Source organism: Vombatus ursinus, unplaced genomic scaffold (genome assembly GCF_900497805.2).
Source record: "Vombatus ursinus unplaced genomic scaffold, bare-nosed wombat genome assembly UNPS02014808.1, whole genome shotgun sequence".
In the NCBI taxonomy this organism is placed as follows: domain Eukaryota; kingdom Metazoa; phylum Chordata; class Mammalia; order Diprotodontia; family Vombatidae; genus Vombatus; species Vombatus ursinus.
The window spans coordinates 5,017-22,285 of record NW_020954586.1 but is presented as its reverse complement, the minus strand read 5'-3'; the positions used below and the strand labels follow the sequence as shown (position 1 = coordinate 22,285).

The following is a 17,269-nucleotide window of genomic DNA, read 5'->3' as shown; positions in this document are numbered from 1 at the left end:
AACAATTCCCTATTCTTGTTAAGATGTTCCATTAGCTTAGAATCCTTTCTTAACAATCAAGAAATCCAAGTGAAGAGGAATTGCTTATTTAAAAAGTAATTGTAGTCAGAAAAATGGCATCTTGATATGATGAGATGATGGCAGTTAGGAGCAGTTAGGAGGATTCAAGCTCCATTTACGACTATGTATAGACATTTCTTGTACAAAAGAACATGCCTTATCTTCTTGCTCTCCTGGAAAATTACAATCAGAGAACAGGCTTTTCCAGTAATAACATTGTACCTCCTATCACTTGTAGATTATTTTCTAGAGCCTTTACATCTGATGAGTTTCCCATCTTTCCAACAGGAATATAAGACTCATTCTGGTTAGATGATAATTACTGTCATGTGTGCCTTCTTCCTACTAGAATGTAAGTTTCTTCAGAGCAAGAACTCTTTCAACTTGTGATATTTTCTGCCACCACCCACTCATGGACACTGATTTTCATTTGATCTTCCCCAAATCAGACTAAAAGTGTCCATTAAGGAACAGGGTTTGTCTGAGTTGACACTCAGCATTGGCATGAGCTTTCTTTTTTACCAAAATAACTTGTCCAAAACCCTCAGCTAACTCCAAAAACACTAGTTTGGAAAAGTTTGCTTTTGAATCAGAGGGGCAGTCAAGTGGACTACTAAAGATGTCTGACACCAAGGGTATGGGAACAGAGGATTGATCTGAGGAATAAAATGGAAGTAACTAGTGAGAGCACCAAGAAGGGTTGGCAGTGTGGTGCAATATGAAGTGCACTAGAATTGGACTCATAGGGCCATAGTCATATACTAACTATGCATGTGACTCTGGACAAGGCATCAAACCTTTCTGGACTTCCAATTTCTTTTCTGTAAAATGAGAGATAGGGAGTAGATATCCAGTCCACTTCCATATCTCTGATCCTGTGACCTCGGTAATTCCTCAATTTCCTTATCTGTAAAATGAACAGATTGAACTACATATCATCTGAAGTACCTAATGACTCTCATCCTATGATCCTATGAAGCAAAGAGGTCCCTTCTAGCTTTAGATCTATAATATTGAGGCTTCTCAGGACCTCAATGTCCTCATCTAAAATGAGGGTTTGGGGTTATTGACCTCTGCCATCTTATCACTCTATTCCTATGATGCCACGTCCTCCAGTGTGATCATGTAACAACAAGCATTTTAAACTTTGTCCAAAGAGTCACAGAGCTTTTCAATAGGCACAGAATAAACTTTACATTAGACATTTCCTGCAATAAGTAATGTTCCATTGAATGGAAAACTACAGAAGTGAGGAAAACCTTCCATATTAACTTGTTGTTCAATAGAAGTTACCAACTTTCCAAAGCTGTTCACGTTAAGGTTTTCTTCCTCTGAGGCAGAACAGGGCTTGGTGCCGCACCCACAGGGAGGCCTGCCTCAGCTTGCCATTCCACAGAATCAGGATCAGTGAGTGACCAAAGGGATAGAGCAACATGATTGATGTTCCCAAATTGGAAGCCAGCTTACTCTTTGCCTCTGAATGGTTCCAGAAGATGACAAAGAAACCCATATAGTACAATAAAATGAGGATGAGGAAGGAAGACACAGCTTTCATGGCTCGAACATGGGCCTCTGTGCTAGGAACCTGTGGCATTGTGTTGCATCTGTCTAGTATGCCTCCACAAGGAGACAAAGAGTAGGGAGAAAAAGATTGTAGACAGAGTAAAAGGAACAATACTCAGGAGGCCAAAGAAGACATGGAGCACAAGCAGCTTACTTTTACTCACTTGGACCTCCTGGGACACATTTCTCTTCTTTCCTCCACTAAAGATGCTGCGATGATAATAATGAATTATCTCCACCATTGGAAAGATAATAGACAAAGAGATAATCAAGGGCCTCCAAAAAAGCATGAAGAGCATCCTGTCAATTCTCCATTTCATCCAGAGGAAAAGGGGATTAGAGAAGTTGATGATCTTCAGGAAGTAGAAGATGCTGAGAATAGTGGAAAACCAAATATTTGAGTTGTGAGTCAGTACCACAAATACATCAATTACTCTTACTCGGGTGGGTACATCAAAAGAGATTAAAATTAAATAGCTATTCCATATTATTGTACATGATAGTTCAATTATGGAGATGGCCAAGATGACTAGAATGAGGTCACATGGTGGAAGTTTCTTGCTCTTGACACAGTCAATGCCATTCACCAGAACTATGAATCCATTTACCAGAATGCCCAATAGAAACTCAGCAGTTGCCAGAGCCATCAAGATTTTCTCCCCACTACTTAGCCTGTCAGCTGGAAAGAGATCACTTCAGAAATTACCAATATTTATAATACTTTTGATGCTACTGCTATTGGATTAATTTCCAGGCAAAATGAGCATGAAATGATATGTCCTTCTGCTATTTGGAGATGAAGTAATTTTCTTCTCTGTCTTTCATAAAGTTTCTTAGGCAAGAAAATGTCTAATCCTCTGTTAGAATATCTTTGTCAAGTTAAACTCTGTACCTTCCCAACAGCTCAATTAAATTTGGCCAGCTAAGACATACTCTTTCTCTGTGGTATTTTTATTTCCTTTTGAGAGGTGAACATGGAAAGGATTAGATTCCTATGTTAGATGCAAATAGGGAGAAGTCATCTTTCAATATTTTCCTCTTTGTATCTCAGCCAATTTTCATCCAAACATGTGTTCTGTGTATGAAAAGCCTGCCATAAGTGCAGAGATTATGCTTTATCTCCATCATTTCCCATCACACTGAATATGGATGTTATCACCAATTGTTTATAAAATCAAACTCATAATGGGTATTTCTGTTAAGTCTCTTTTAGGTTTGAGATTTATGAATAAATTCCAATATAATGGACGACTGGGTAGTTCACACTCAAAAGAAATACTTTTCTTTTAGCTTTCAGGGTAACTGAGACAAAGCAGCATACCATGCCAATTCTACTATAAAGACCTACCATTAGCATCAGGCTGGAAAGCAGCAACTATTGGTCAACCACCATCTTTTTGTTGAGTTCTGTGCACAATAAGCTTACAGAGAAAAGATGATAACATTCCACATGTACCTAGTGTCTCAAGTTTTCCCAAGTACTTTCTTTGCAGTAACCTTTGAAAGTGTGAATTCAAAGGCTCTTTCCCCCCTCATTACAGATGACAGAACAGTTTTAAAGAGGTGAGATGGCATGTCCAGGTATCACAGAATCAAGAGTATGAAATGGGATTTTGACCTAGGTGTATGCTGATAGACATTCAACTAGAAGAAGTTATCTATCACCTACTTAAAAACCAACTGATTTGTTATAAATATATTATTAGTCACCATCCCTTTTATCAGCTCTTTACTTCCTGAACCCACAATTGGGTTTGAATGCTTGGTAATTCACCTCAAGAAGGGACTTCATTGTCTCATAACTTATCTTGTCAGGTGATTTTCAAAATCATTCTAAGACAATTTAAATAGAAATGCTTCAATTTTCTGGCAAGTTTCACAGGCATACAATAATGAGGTCAGCACAATGTTGTGTGCTTGCTCACAAGTTTTTTAGCATGGTATTTTCAGTGAGGTGGTCAGACACCTTCAACAAGGATGAAAATGGCATCAAGTTCAGCTACTGCACTGATGGTAAATTATTTATCTTGAAAAGGCTACAAGACAAGACTAAAGTGGAGAGAGCATTGGTTGGTGACTTTCTGTTTGCAGATAATAGTACACTCAATGCAGCCTCTGAAAATGAAATGCAATAGAGTATAGATCAATACTCTGACACTTGTGCTAATTTTGACCCTGACAATTAATACCAAGAAAACAGAGGTTCTCCACCAGTCATTACCGCATCATCCATATGGGGAACCATCAGTTCAAGCAAATGGAGAGACTTTGAATGTTGTGGATAAGTTCACTTACCTTGGCAGCATACTTTCCAAGGACATGCACAGAGATGATGACATAGATACATCCATTGCCAGAATTAGCTCGGTGTTTGGGAGGCTCCAAAGGAAAGTGTGATAGAGAAGAGGTAATAGGTCACCTACCAAACTGAATGTGTACAGAGCCATTGTGCTGACCTCATGGTTATATGCCTGTGAAACCTGGACAGTCTCCTGGCACCATGCCAGTAAATTGAAACACTTCTGTTTGAATTGTCTTAGGAAGATCCTGAAAATCATTTGGCAAGATATGGTACTAGAAAATGAGGTCCTTTCTTGAGCTGAATTGGCAGGCATTCAAACTCTACTGCAGAGAGCTCAACTCCAATGGACTGGTCATATTGTTGAAATGCCAAGCAAATGTTTGCCTAAAAAATTATTTCATGTTGAACTCACACAAGGCAAGTGCTTATATAAAGGTCAGAAAAAGCATTACATGGACATTCTCAAGGTCTCTCTGAAGAACGACATGTGAGACATTGGTACAGGACCATTCAGCATGGCGTGCCTGCATCAAAGAAGGCACTGTGTTCTGTGATTAAAGCAGAATTGCAGCACTTCAAAAACAATGTGAGATGCACAAATTTATAGACATTTCCATTCCAAGTATTTATGTGAATTATATATGCCCAACCTGTGGTTGAGCCTTCTGAGCTCAAAGTCAGCCACAGCAGGACACACTTCACATTGATCCCAACATCATGATATCATTTGGGGCCTTTTTGAGAAGGAAGACAACCACCACCACCAAATTCTATACATTCTGTAAATAGCACTGATGAAAAAAGCCACTTGAGCTCCTAAGCTTTTTAGTTCCTGGACCAAGATCTCATGATTCTATATTTTAAAAATGAAAGAAAGCATATTCTCTTTTATCACTGTAATATAAATAAATCAGAGTTTTAGTTAGATTAATACAAAAGAGAAAGGAATTTTAGAAGGTTCATGCTTATTGAAAAGTACTTAAAATACATTAAAAATAATAGCAAAATAAAAGGATAGGGAAGAAGGAATAAGTGCTAGTCATCCCATGGGCATAATTCCTATTTACAGTAAAATGAGGATTAAACCTCAGGGAAAGATAGGGATGAAAACATTAAAGAAGGAAAATATAACTTGTTTCATTAATTTACTTTAATAATTAAAATGGATTTAAAAATTTTAGAGATCATTCTTTCCTGGTTGCAGAAAGAAAGATGAGAAGAAAATACCAGAAAACAGGTTAATTACATATAACAAGAAATGTGAATATCCTGAATGCTCAAAAAGTTTTAGAATGAATTAAGAAAAAAACTCAATATGTTGATCAAAGTGAACACATTTAATGCCAAAAATATGTCTAAGTTGAAGAGGTTAATATAAAATAAACAACGTAGCTTACCAGCTCAAAAGTAAGGAGAGGCAATAATGGTATTATGAAAGTGTAATTCAAACCACAAAATATTCAAGAAATGAGTGATGACATTACACAACAGTGAAAAGAAAACTGAGTAACAAATTATAACAATTTTGAATTTATAAGCACTCCACCATGAGACATTTGAATTCATTAAAGAAACATTAAATAAAGTGTAAGAAGAAACTGACAATATAATGGCAGAACACTTTAACATTTTATTATCAGAATATGACAAGTCAAATATAAAAATTAATAATAAATAAGATATGAACTTACTTAATAATTGAGAAGTAGAATTATATAGTGAAAAAAAGTGCTGAATTTGGAATGATGTGACCTGGATTTGATGTTCACAATCTGTGAAAATTTGGTAAAGTCATTTCAACTCCCTCATATTCCATTTTCCCATTTGTAAAATGATGAGGTTGGACTAGATGATCTACCACTAAGGTCCTTTTTAGTCTTCAGTCCATTGTCTCATATATCATCAATACCTGGGACAAATTAAATGTCAGAAAGAAGGAATACAAGATCTTTTCACATATATTTGGAACATTCACCAAAAAAAATTTGGTTACATACTAGGTCATAGAGAAATCTTGCCTAGATTTCAAAAGGTAGTAATTATATATAATTCAAAAGGTAGTCAAATATATATATATATATATAAATTTGAAAACCATAAGACTTAGAAACAAACAACAATAACATTAGTACAAGTTATAAAACCACATGGAAATGAGAAAATCCATTAAACAATGATAGTGGCAAAGAAGGAGCCTAAAAACATTAATCCAAAACACAATAATGTTCAGTCCCCAAAGAGTAGTCTTTGGGCTAGTGTTCCTGTAAAGTCTTGAAATTGCCTTTCCTCAGTCTGCTTAATTTGTCCTTGGCTCCCAATGCAAACACTGTCTCTGGTTACTGCTATTCTCGAGTCATTGTTAGGCCACTGATGAAAAAAGTCCCAATCTTTCGCAAACCAAGGAGAGGGGGAGAAGATAGAGGCCTGGGTCAAGACTGAAGCTGTGGCAGGACCTGGAGTTCTTCTCTTCCCCCTTCCCAAAATGATTCCTTGATTTTTCCCCATGAAGCTGGCATGTGTTTTTGTTGGTGCTAAGAATGGAAAGAAGGAAAAGATGAGAGAGATGTGGAAGTAGAAAGGAGGGAAGAGGGAATTCTTCTGCAAATTTTTCTGCTTCTCAATGCTTAATTCCCTTCCTACTGTACAATTCTAGAAAAATTGTTCATACTGATTATTTTTTATGTTACATTTACTCTTTATCTGGGTCCCTCCCTTGAGTTTTATCTTTGTATAACCCATCCTGGCATCTAAATTGCTGAAGTCATTTTCTACATCCGCTCTTCACATCACTCCTAGGCTCAAATGCTTTCTTCACTGCCAACCAAATAAAGTTCATATCCTTAAGTGTGACCTTTAAGACTTGCCATGACTTGGATTGAGCTGTACAGACTTTCCTTCAGATGAAAATGGCCATGGAATGTGAGAATTGCTTTCTGAAATATAAATAGGTGGAAAGATTGGATGATGGAATGATGACATGTGAGTATAGAATACTTAAGGGGGAATAGAATGGTGACCCATATCATTGATGCAAAACACTCTGATATGAGAAACCCACATGCTTGTGCATGCACACACACACCCACACACACACACACACACCCACACACACACAAACACACACACACACACATACACACAGAATGAGAGAGAGAGAGAGAGATGAACAAGTGAATATTAACTATGACCTGCAACTTGAGCATATTTCAGAATTTGTTTGGATTTGCATTTCTCTTACCATTAGTGATTTGGAGCATTTTTCATGTGGTTGTGAATACTTTCCAGTTCTTTTGAAAATTGTTACCTATATCCTTTGACCAGTTGTGTATTGGAGAACAGCTACAAGACATATTTATATGTTGTTTATATCTTTTGATGCCAAATTCTTATCAGGAAAATTTTGTACAAAGTTTTTCCCCCCATTTGACCACTTTCCACATTGTTCTAGATGCATTAATGTTATCTGAGCAGAAACTTTTCAGTATCAAGTTCCTTCTGCTGCAGACAAAGTATTAGGATCCTTGAGTCCCTTTAATGTTATTTGAGAGGTGGCCCTGGTTCCCACTGTCTCTTTTCCCCTCACCCACAATCCTTCCTTCTCATTCGATTTTCCCTCTTCCTCTTCTCCTTTTCAGCTAGTCTTGTTTCTTAGTTTTTAAATTTCATACTTTTTGCCCCTTTCAAAAAGTATTACTATCACTGTCTTCACTATCCATCTTCTCTTTCTGTTTACTAAAGACCTTCAGTCTCTGATTCATGACCCCCATAATTTTCTGGGCTCTCTCTTTTCTCTGCATTCTTCATGCAATTAAAGCTTCCAAGGTATTCATTCTAGGACCTCTCCTCTAGGTGCTTTCTTCTACTACTTTATTGGGATTTGCAATGGATTCCCCTTTTCCATTGTGCCTCATTTCCAGAACAATGCCAATTATTGCAGGTTGCAGAGAAGACACTGCCCTATGGTAGGATCATTCCTCCACCACGTCTCTGATTATGCAGCCCACTACTGATTTACACGCTTTCTTGTTGACTTTTTTTCTACATTTGCCTGGAAATCTCCATATGTCCATGTTCTCTGACTCCTCCAGTTCCCAGTTGCCCCCAGGGATTCTAATTCCCCACTTCCCAGGAGAAGTAGACTTTTCGAGTGCCAAAACGCCTTGGTCTCATCCAGTGCAAGGTCCTCATCTCCCTTTACCCATACAGTCATTCATCAGTGGAATTCCCTCTCATCTCCAAAGTAAGGTCTCCCCCTCTCCAATTTTCAATCTTTCCATCATCCTCCTCTTCCCCACCATTACCCTGTAGGCTTTTCTCTTTCTGAGAACACAGATGTCACCTTTCCTTCACTGCCAGCCCTTGATTTGACCCCAGCACATGATTCTATCCCCTTACTTCATGTACTTTCTCATGTTGTAATGTAGTCCCACAGAAGAAGCCTTCACCTGTAGGCAGCATGTTTCCACTCCAGGTTCTGACCATAATGCCACCTGTCATTTTCCTCATTGTTATCTCTACAAGACTTCTGCCTTCACCTCTATGTCCTTATGGACATTTAGAAAGAAATCTCTCACTCATCTCTTTGTAGTCACTCTGTTGCTATTGCTGTCTGCATTTATCCGTTCCTCCTGCATTTCTGTTGTTTGGGGCACTCAAGAGACTAATAACTTCTTTAGTTCTAGTTTCTTTCCAAAAATCTTTTAACCATTTCTTTGATCTTGAACACCCATTTTTGTCCAGAAGATTTAGCTCAGATTTGCAGGCTAGTTCAGCCTGGGCTACATCCTGAGCTCCACTCACCTTTGGAACACATTGTTCCACTCCCTCCTCCTTTTTCTAGTGACTATAGAATAGTTTTTCTGTTATTTGAACGGCTTTTCCTTCATATATGAAGGTCTTTCTGCTGATGGCTTACAGAGCTTCTTTCTCAATTGAATTGTTAAACTTAACCTCCATGACTCTTGGAGTTTGCAGCATTAGGATTTGTTCTGGAGAAAATCTGTGAATTCTTTCAACTGGAATTTCATTTTCTATGTTTTGAAGTTCTTAGCAGTTAATTTCTATTATTCCTTCTTTATTGTGTAAAAGTTTTTTGTGCTGTCAGGTTCTTCTGTCAGGTATCTGTGATTCTTAGATTGCCTCTATGCAACCTGTTTGAGTTCAATATGTTTTGCTCGCACAATCATATTTTATTTTAATGCTTTTTCTTCTAATTTTCTAAGTTATCCTTTGCTCCTGTGTATTTCCATTCTCAATCTATTCTTCCCTCTTTTATTTCTTTTCATGCTTGCCATTGCAGATGCAAGTTTTTCTGTATTGCTTATCATTTTTTGCAATGGAGGACATACATTCTGTCCTCATAATTCTCATTTATCTTTTATTTCATCTTTTATCATTTATCTCAGGAATACTTGAGTTCTCTCTCTCATCAAATGTTATATTATTTTGCTTTATTTTGCAGTATTTACTCATAAATATATGAACTTGTTTACTATATAGGGAAACAACATTTCCTCTTCTTGCTAATATTTTTCCTGTTGATTTATGTGTTTATTTTCAAGGTCTTTGAATTTTCTTCTCCCTGAAATCTTTGGTGCTTTCAATCTGTCTGACTTCTTTGTTTTCCTTATCACTCAGTTCTTGACTCCCTCCCGATTCTTATTTCTTTGGGGAATCTCAAAGTACCTCAGCCTCCTCCCACACTGGGCTCATCCTAGGTCTCTGCCCCAAATGAGCTTTGGGGCAGAACTGGCCCCACTTGGATGCTGGGCTCTTTGCCTCAGGCTTGGTGGAGTTCCACAAATGACCCCTAACATGCACAGTGTTCTGTCCTAATGATCTGCTATACTTCCTCTTCTTTAGTTCTCTAACCTGGGACCTGCAGTTCAGATCCTTTTTTCCCTGGTGTTGGCAGTTCAGAGATATTCAGCTCTAATGCATCCAGGGTTTCCCAAGAAGGCTTTTGCTTCTGAAGGGCTATGCTCAATCTAACTCTTGAGGTCCATGAAAACTTCTGTAGCCTTGAACAAGGTTCCACTTGACACTAGAAACAGAGAGGTGCGGTTTTGGTTTAAACCTGTGTTGTGTCCTTAGGTCTGCTAATGAAGCTTTGGGCTGGTAGCAAGGGAGGTGGGGCAGGGGCACTGAGTGTGCTCAGAGTCAGTGAACATCAATTCCTGGATTTTCATTTTTTTTTCATTTTGAACATTCTTTGGATTCTGCATGTTCTAATCCATGGAGATTGATTAAGTTGTTTTTTGTCTTTTGTATATAGATACTGTTTTGGAAAACTGTGGGAGGTCATGAGGATCAGAGAAAATGTCTAGTCCATCTTCTTGTTGCTCAGGTGACCCCAGGGTCCCAACACATTTTCCCTACTCAGTTTGAATCTAGTAAGAATTGACTCAATTAGCATGTCAATTAACTTGAGTTTATTTGGGTGAAATCACAAGCAACAAAGTATGGTTTACAAAAGCCAAGCTGAAAAGGTAAAGCTAGTCTGGTATTTGCTAAGGGCAGAATTTCCCTGACTTATCAATCCTCTTTCAGCTTTATTCTAGGTCTTTTCCCTTCCCCACAACACATTTAGAGGTGCATCCAAAAGACTATTTTGTTAAGCATTGCTAGATCAAAAGATCATAAGTTTGAAAAATCAAACCAGCAATGGATCCCAATATGTGGGTGCTCCTGTGAAAGTTTTCATCTTGAATTTCTGGCTGGTAACCAGTGTAGCTCAGGACCAGTATTTTATCACTGAGTTTTTGATGTTGACACATGTCAAAGATACAAGAGTCCAATAAGTACAGGGTGTTAGCTGCATTACAAGATGAGAGAAGGTCCCCAGGATGAAGGTGGTATAAAATGCTACAACGTTTGAAAACCAGAGCAGGACCGTGATGTCATTTCAAATTCACCAATTTATTAATTGAAGCCGTGCATTCAGTGGTTTTACAAGTCTAATCAGACAGTAATCCTGGAGTATGTCTTTGAAAAACTCTATGCTGACTTCTTTCTTCCTGAGGAAATATAAGATCACACTGAAGAACCTCTACAGGACCAAGAATGCATTTCATTACCTTCCTCTCAAGTATCTCTTCACCTGCCTGAACATTCTCAGGATGGCTTGTCTTAGCTTGCTGCTTGTCAGAATCACAATCAATGAGTGACCTGAGGGATGTAGACATGACATAATGACACTGAGGAGTAAAGGCACATTTTTTTCTGGCATTGAAATGCTTAATTGGCTAGTGAAGGTGCCTAGACACACAGGAAAAAAAGGATAAGGAAGGAAGACATGGTTTTCATGGCTTGAATATGGGCTTCCATGCTGGGGTCTCTAGATCCTGTGGCATTGAGTTGCATTTGCCGAGTGTGTCTCCAAAGGGATATAATGAGGAGGGAGAAGGAGACCAGACACAGAGTAAAAGGCAAAAGACTCACCAGATTAAAGGAAATTGTGAAGAGAAATGATAAACTTTTAATCTCTGAGGCATCCTGGGATACATTTCTCTTGATTCCAACAATTATCTGATTCTTATAGAGATCATTAAATTTCTGCAACAATAGATATAAAGTAGGCAAGGTGATGAGTACATGCCCCCCTTGTAAAACAAAGACCACCCTGTTGATTCTCCATTTCAGCCAGAGAAAGATGGAGTGGGAGAAGCTGGCAATCTTGAGGAAGTAGAAGATGCTGAGGCAAAAAGCAAACCAAACATTTGAGAAGTGGGCCAATATCCAGAAGACATCAACTGTGTTCAGTTTACCTGTCTCTGTGACAGGTGAAAATGATAAATGTTGAGAGAACATCTTTGTTGTTAGGCACAACAGAAATATTCTGGAGATGGCCAAGCTGACCAGGATGAGATCTCCTGTTGACAGTTTCTTATTCTTCACCAAGTCAATGAAGTTCACCACTGCCAAGAAGCCATTCCCTAGAAGCCCCAATAGGAACTCACCAGCTATCAAAACCAACAAATTTTCTCAATGACATTTACCATGTTGGCGAAGAACATCTGTCTATCTCTTTATCTATCAATCTATCTGTCTGTCTGTCTGTCTGTCTGTCTATCTATCTATCTATCTATCCATGCATCTGTCTGTGAAACTAAAATTGAAATAACTTTTCATTGTCTCTTTATGGTGGTTTCTATCTTGGACCAAGAAATGCCCAGCCTGTTTGGGGATCATCGTTAGAATTATACAAGTTCCTTCCCAACAACCCTGTAAAAACCTGTTCAATTCTGTTCAACCCTAGCACTACCTGTCTTTGGAATTTGTATTTCCTTTTACATGGTGACCTGGAAAAGGTGGAAAGAACATTTGCTAAGATGCAAATAAGGGATGATTTGTATTCCAGTGCTTTGCTCTTTCTGCTCAGGTAAATTTGTATCCTAACACCTTATCTGTGTAGGATGAGCCTCATCCAGTGATCTAAAACATGAGGAAAGACTTGGTTGTGGAGATGTCATTTTGTCATTGTCGTTATCATCACCAACATCATTGACAGTGCCACTAACCCTGCTTTACTGTTAACCAGGTCCAAACTGGTTCTCCTTAGCAAATCAATTTTATGTTTGCATATTAACAATGAATTACCCTTCTGTAGACAGCTAGTAATTTTGGCAATTCAGTTTTAAAAAGAAGTACCTTTCTTTTCTTTCATTAAGTAGGTTTAATAGTTTAAATAGATACGGAATGCTAAAGCAGAGTTCACTCAATCCAGACAATATTAATAATAATAAGAAAATATTAAAATTTAAATTGTGTATTGCCCTTTATAATAAATGTGAATGGTCTGAATTCTTCTATTAAAGAAAAAGTTATGGCATAAATCAAGGGCAAAACCTAACCAATATGTTACTTTGAGAAAACATTTAACTTAAAAAAATGATAAATAAACAATAAAGTTAGGACATGGTACTATAATTTATCATACATTTGCAACTTCAAAAAAAGCAAGAGTAATAGGAATTAGTTCTGATAAAGTAGAATTTAAAATGATAAATATTATAAAAATCTAATAAGAACATCACATTATCAGAAAAAGAATGAATAAAAATGGGCCATCATTATCAATTTACACATTGAAAATATTGCCCCCGGGGCAATCACATTCTTGCATGGCACTGAAAGAAACAAAATCACAGTCTATGGCCTCAAGAAGATTCCTCTCCACTGGGCTTTATGCCTTGTACACAAATTAATGTGATTCAAGGTTAGTAGCAAAGTGTTTCAGGAATACACAGACATAACACTAACATTTTAGGGGTAGGGATATCAGGGAAGGATTTGAAGAAGTGGAACCTGAGATGAATCCTAAAATACAATAGGGAATCTGTGAGGCAGAAATTAAGATGAAGTTCATTCCAGGTATGGGGGAGGGACTGTAGAAATCAAGAAATAGGATGTCAAACTTAGAAATCAGCTAGAAGTCTAGACTGCCTGGTACATAAATTCTGTGCATGGGAGTAATGTGAAGTTAGCTCAAAAAAGTAAGTTGAAGACAATTGTGGCATCTCTTAAATATTAAGCTAAGGGCTTGATATTTTATTCTGTTGACTGTAGGTAGCCACAAAGAGTTTTGAAGGTAAGGAATGGTAGTTATACCCTGAAGCACATGCACACACACACACACACACACACACACACACACACATGGAAATAGGGAGACACTGATGGTTTTAGAGGTTGAGTGACATAATCAGGTCAGACCAGAAGAGATCTTAGAAATGTTTTCTTGGGGGGGGGGGTGGAGCCAAGATGGCAGAGCAAAAGCAGTGACTTCTTTGAGTTCTCCCCCAAACCCCTCCAAATACCTGTAAAAAATGACTCTAAACAAATTCTAAAGCAGCAGAAGCCACAAAAAGACAGAGTGAAACAAGTTTCTAGCCCAAGATAAACTGGATGGGGCTGGGAAGGGAGAGGAATACAGTTCAGCATGGGGATACAGGTAAACCAGGCCTCAGCCAAACTGGAGCAGGCCTCAGAGGACTGAATCACGGACTGCTGTGGCAGTTTCCTGACTTCTCAACCCATGAATGCCAAAGACAACTTAGAAGATCAGTGCAAAAAGTCTATGACTGTGGTGACAAAGAGAGAAGAGCAGCCCCAGCCCCAGTCCCCAAGCATGTCACTGGAGCAGTGGCTGCTTCCAGGGGATTCTGGCCCACAGACTGAAGGGGAATCCAGTGGCTAATCATGGGGGTATTGCAGGGATCTCTTTGCTGGTGCTGAGGCAGAATTCTCTTGCTTTGCCTGTGATTGGATTTGGGTCACAGTTCTGGGTGGTGGTCCTGGGGCAAAAAGGAAAGCCATCATGGTGGAATTTGCAGTGGTGGTGGAGGAGAAATCCTCCTCACAGTTCCAAGACAGAAAAGAGTGCTTGTGGTCACTCATAGATAAGAGGAGAGGCCAGAAAAAGAGTAAACACCTAGCCCTTGATCATAGCACCTTGGAAGAGCTGAAAATTTACAGGTCCCTAGAAATATCTCTGAAAACAGATGCACAAAACCCCTGAAGCTTGGGACATTACATTCTCCACACTGGAAGCAGATCCCTACCTTAACAAAGAGTTTATAACTCAAGTAATTGGCCTGGATCATGAGCAAGCAGCACAAAAAGAGTCAGACTATATTATCTTACTTTGGTGACAAAGAAGATCCAAACAAACAACCAGAAAAAGACAATGAAGCCAAAGCTCCTACATCCAAAGCCTCCAAGAAAAATATGAATTGGTCTCAGGCCACGGAAGAGCTCAAAAAGAATTTTGAGAAGCAAGTAAGAGAAGTAGAAGAAAAACTGAGAGTGATGCAAGAAAATCATAAAAAACAAGTCAACAGCTTGCTAAAGGACACCCAAAAAAATTGAATAAAATAACACCTTAAAAAAAATAGCCTAACCCAGATGGCAAAAGAAGTCCAAAAAGCCAATGAGGAGAAGAATGCCTTAAAAGCAAAATTGGCCAAATGGAAAAGGAAGTCCAAAAGCTTACTGAAGAAAATACTTCCTTAAAAATTAGAATGGAGCAATTGAAAGCTAGTGACTTTATGAGAAATCAAGACACTGTAAAACAAATCCAAAAGAATGAAAAATAGAAAACAATGTGAAATATCTCATTGGAAAAACAACTGACCTGGAAAATAGATCCAGGAGAGAGAATTTAAAAATTATTGGACTATCTGAAAGCCATGATCAAAAGAAGAGCCTAGATGTCATCTTGGAAGAAATTATCAAGGAAAACTGCCCTGATATTTTAGAACCAGAAGGCAAAATAAAAATTGAAAGAATCCACCAATCACCTCCTGAAAGAGATCCCCAAAGGAAAACTCCTAGGAATATTGTAGCCAAATTCCAGAGTTCCCAGGTCAAGGAGAAAATATTGCAAGCACCCAGAAAGAAACAATTCAAGTATTGTGGAAACACAATCAGGATAACACAAGATTTAGCAGCTTCTACATTAAGGGACCAGAAGGTTTGGAATATAATATTCCAGAGGGCAAAGGAGATAGGATTACAACCAAGAATCACCTACCCAGCAAAACCGAGTATAATCCTTCAGCGGAAAAAAATGGACATTCAGTGAAACAGAGCATTTCTGAGCATTCTTAATGAAAGGATCAGAGCTGAATAGAAAATTTGACTTTCAAATATGAGACTCAAGTGAAACATGAAGAGGCAAACAGGAAAGAGAAATCATAAGAGACTTATTAAGGTTGAACTGTTTACATTCCTACATGGACAGATAATATTTGTAACTCATGAGTCCTTTGTCAGTATTAAAGAAGTTAGAGAGGAAAATTATATGTATGAAAATATATACATATATAGATAGATAGATAGATAGATAGACAGACAGACAGACAGACAGACAGACAGACAGACAGACAGATAGATAGATAGATAGATAGATAGATAGATAGAGGGCAAAGGGTGAGTTGAAGATGAAGGGGTGATATCTGGAGAATAAAATTAATGGGTGAGAGGATTATATGAGGAGAAGGAGAAAGGGAGAAGTATGGGGTAAATTATCTCACATAAAACAGACAAGAAAAGGCTTTTACAGTGGAGAGGAAGTGGAGGAAGGTGAGAGGGAATGAGTAAATCTTATTCTCATAGGATTTGGCTTAAGGAGGGAAGAACATACACACTCAATTGGTTATGAAAATCTATCTTACTCTACAGGAAAATAGGGGGCAAAGGGGACAAGAGAGCAGGGGATGATAGAGGGGAGGACAGATCGGGGGAGAGGGTAATAAGAAGCAAGCACTTCTAAGGAGGAAGAGGGTCAAAAGAGAGAATAGAATAAATGATGGGTGGGATAGAATAAAGGGAAATATACTTAGTGGTTCACTACATGACTACTATGGAAGAGTTTTGCATGACTACACATGTATAACCTGTATCGAGTTGCTTGCTTGCTCAATGAGGGTGGGTGGGGAGAGAGGAAGGGAGAAAATTTGGAATTCAAATTTTAAAAACAAATGTTATAAAAATTGTATTCACATGCAACTGAGAAATAAGAAATACAGGAAATGGAGTACAGAAATCTATCCTGCCCTATGGGAAAGTAGAAGGGGAAGAGGGGGAGAGATAGCAGGGAAAGCAGACTAGGGGAAGGGGTATTCAGAATGCATGCCATCTTGGGGTGGGGGGAGGGATGAAATGGGGAGAAAATTTGGAACTCAAAATCTTGTGGAAGTGAATGTTGAAAGCTAAAAATAAAGAAATTAATAAAAAAGAAATGTTTTCTTGACAATGAAATTAAAGGAGGATTGGAGAGGAAAAGAGACTGGAAACAGGGAGACTAATCAGGAAGCTTTATCATGTCCCAAGAGGGTGGTGACAAGGATGTGAACTAAACCACTGGTACTCGGAAATGAGAACGAGAAGGATGAGAAGGAAGTTACAGAGACAGAACATACAGGACCCTGTTCTCCAAGTTCCCTGCTCTCTCCTCTCCATTCTCACTGGTATAGCTCTAGCTTCACATTTCTCTTACTTTCAGCATCAAAAATACCTTTGTATTTGGCACCCCATCCTCTAGTCTCTCCTTCCATTCCAAGTCATCCTGACCTATGTCTTACCACTGGACTCCGATGACTCTAGGGGAGAGTGAGTTTTATGACCTTGTACAGCCCTGCCTTATTAAATCCAATTCATTTGCAAGTCAAGACATCCCCCTCCTGATGTCATTGGTCCTCTTTAAGAACCAAGGATGAACAACAACAACAATAACAACAACAACAACAAAAACAACAACTGTGCTTCTCAAGTCATCTTCCTCATCCACAGTCTTTATGGCATTATTTGAGTCAAAAGTCTTCTCTGACTCTTAACTGTCAG

At 38.4% G+C, this 17,269-nt stretch overlaps 2 protein-coding genes across 2 annotated transcripts; both read right to left on the bottom strand.

The window, feature by feature from the left end:
• Positions 1-1,375: 1,375 nt before the first annotated feature.
• On the bottom strand, positions 1,376-11,109 carry LOC114052589 (taste receptor type 2 member 7-like). The gene is given in 3 exon segments (XM_027875263.1): positions 1,376-1,643; positions 1,645-2,302; positions 11,025-11,109. Coding segments are annotated over 3 exon segments (1,011 nt in total).
• A 73-nt stretch (positions 11,110-11,182) lies between these two features.
• Positions 11,183-15,623, bottom strand: LOC114052588 (taste receptor type 2 member 7-like). The gene is made up of 2 exons (XM_027875262.1): positions 15,608-15,623; positions 11,183-11,886 (listed from the first exon to the last, which is right to left on the bottom strand). Exons 1-2 carry the CDS (start codon positions 15,621-15,623, stop codon positions 11,183-11,185), a joined length of 720 nt encoding a protein of 239 aa, XP_027731063.1.
• Between the last annotated feature and the right edge of the window lie 1,646 nt (positions 15,624-17,269).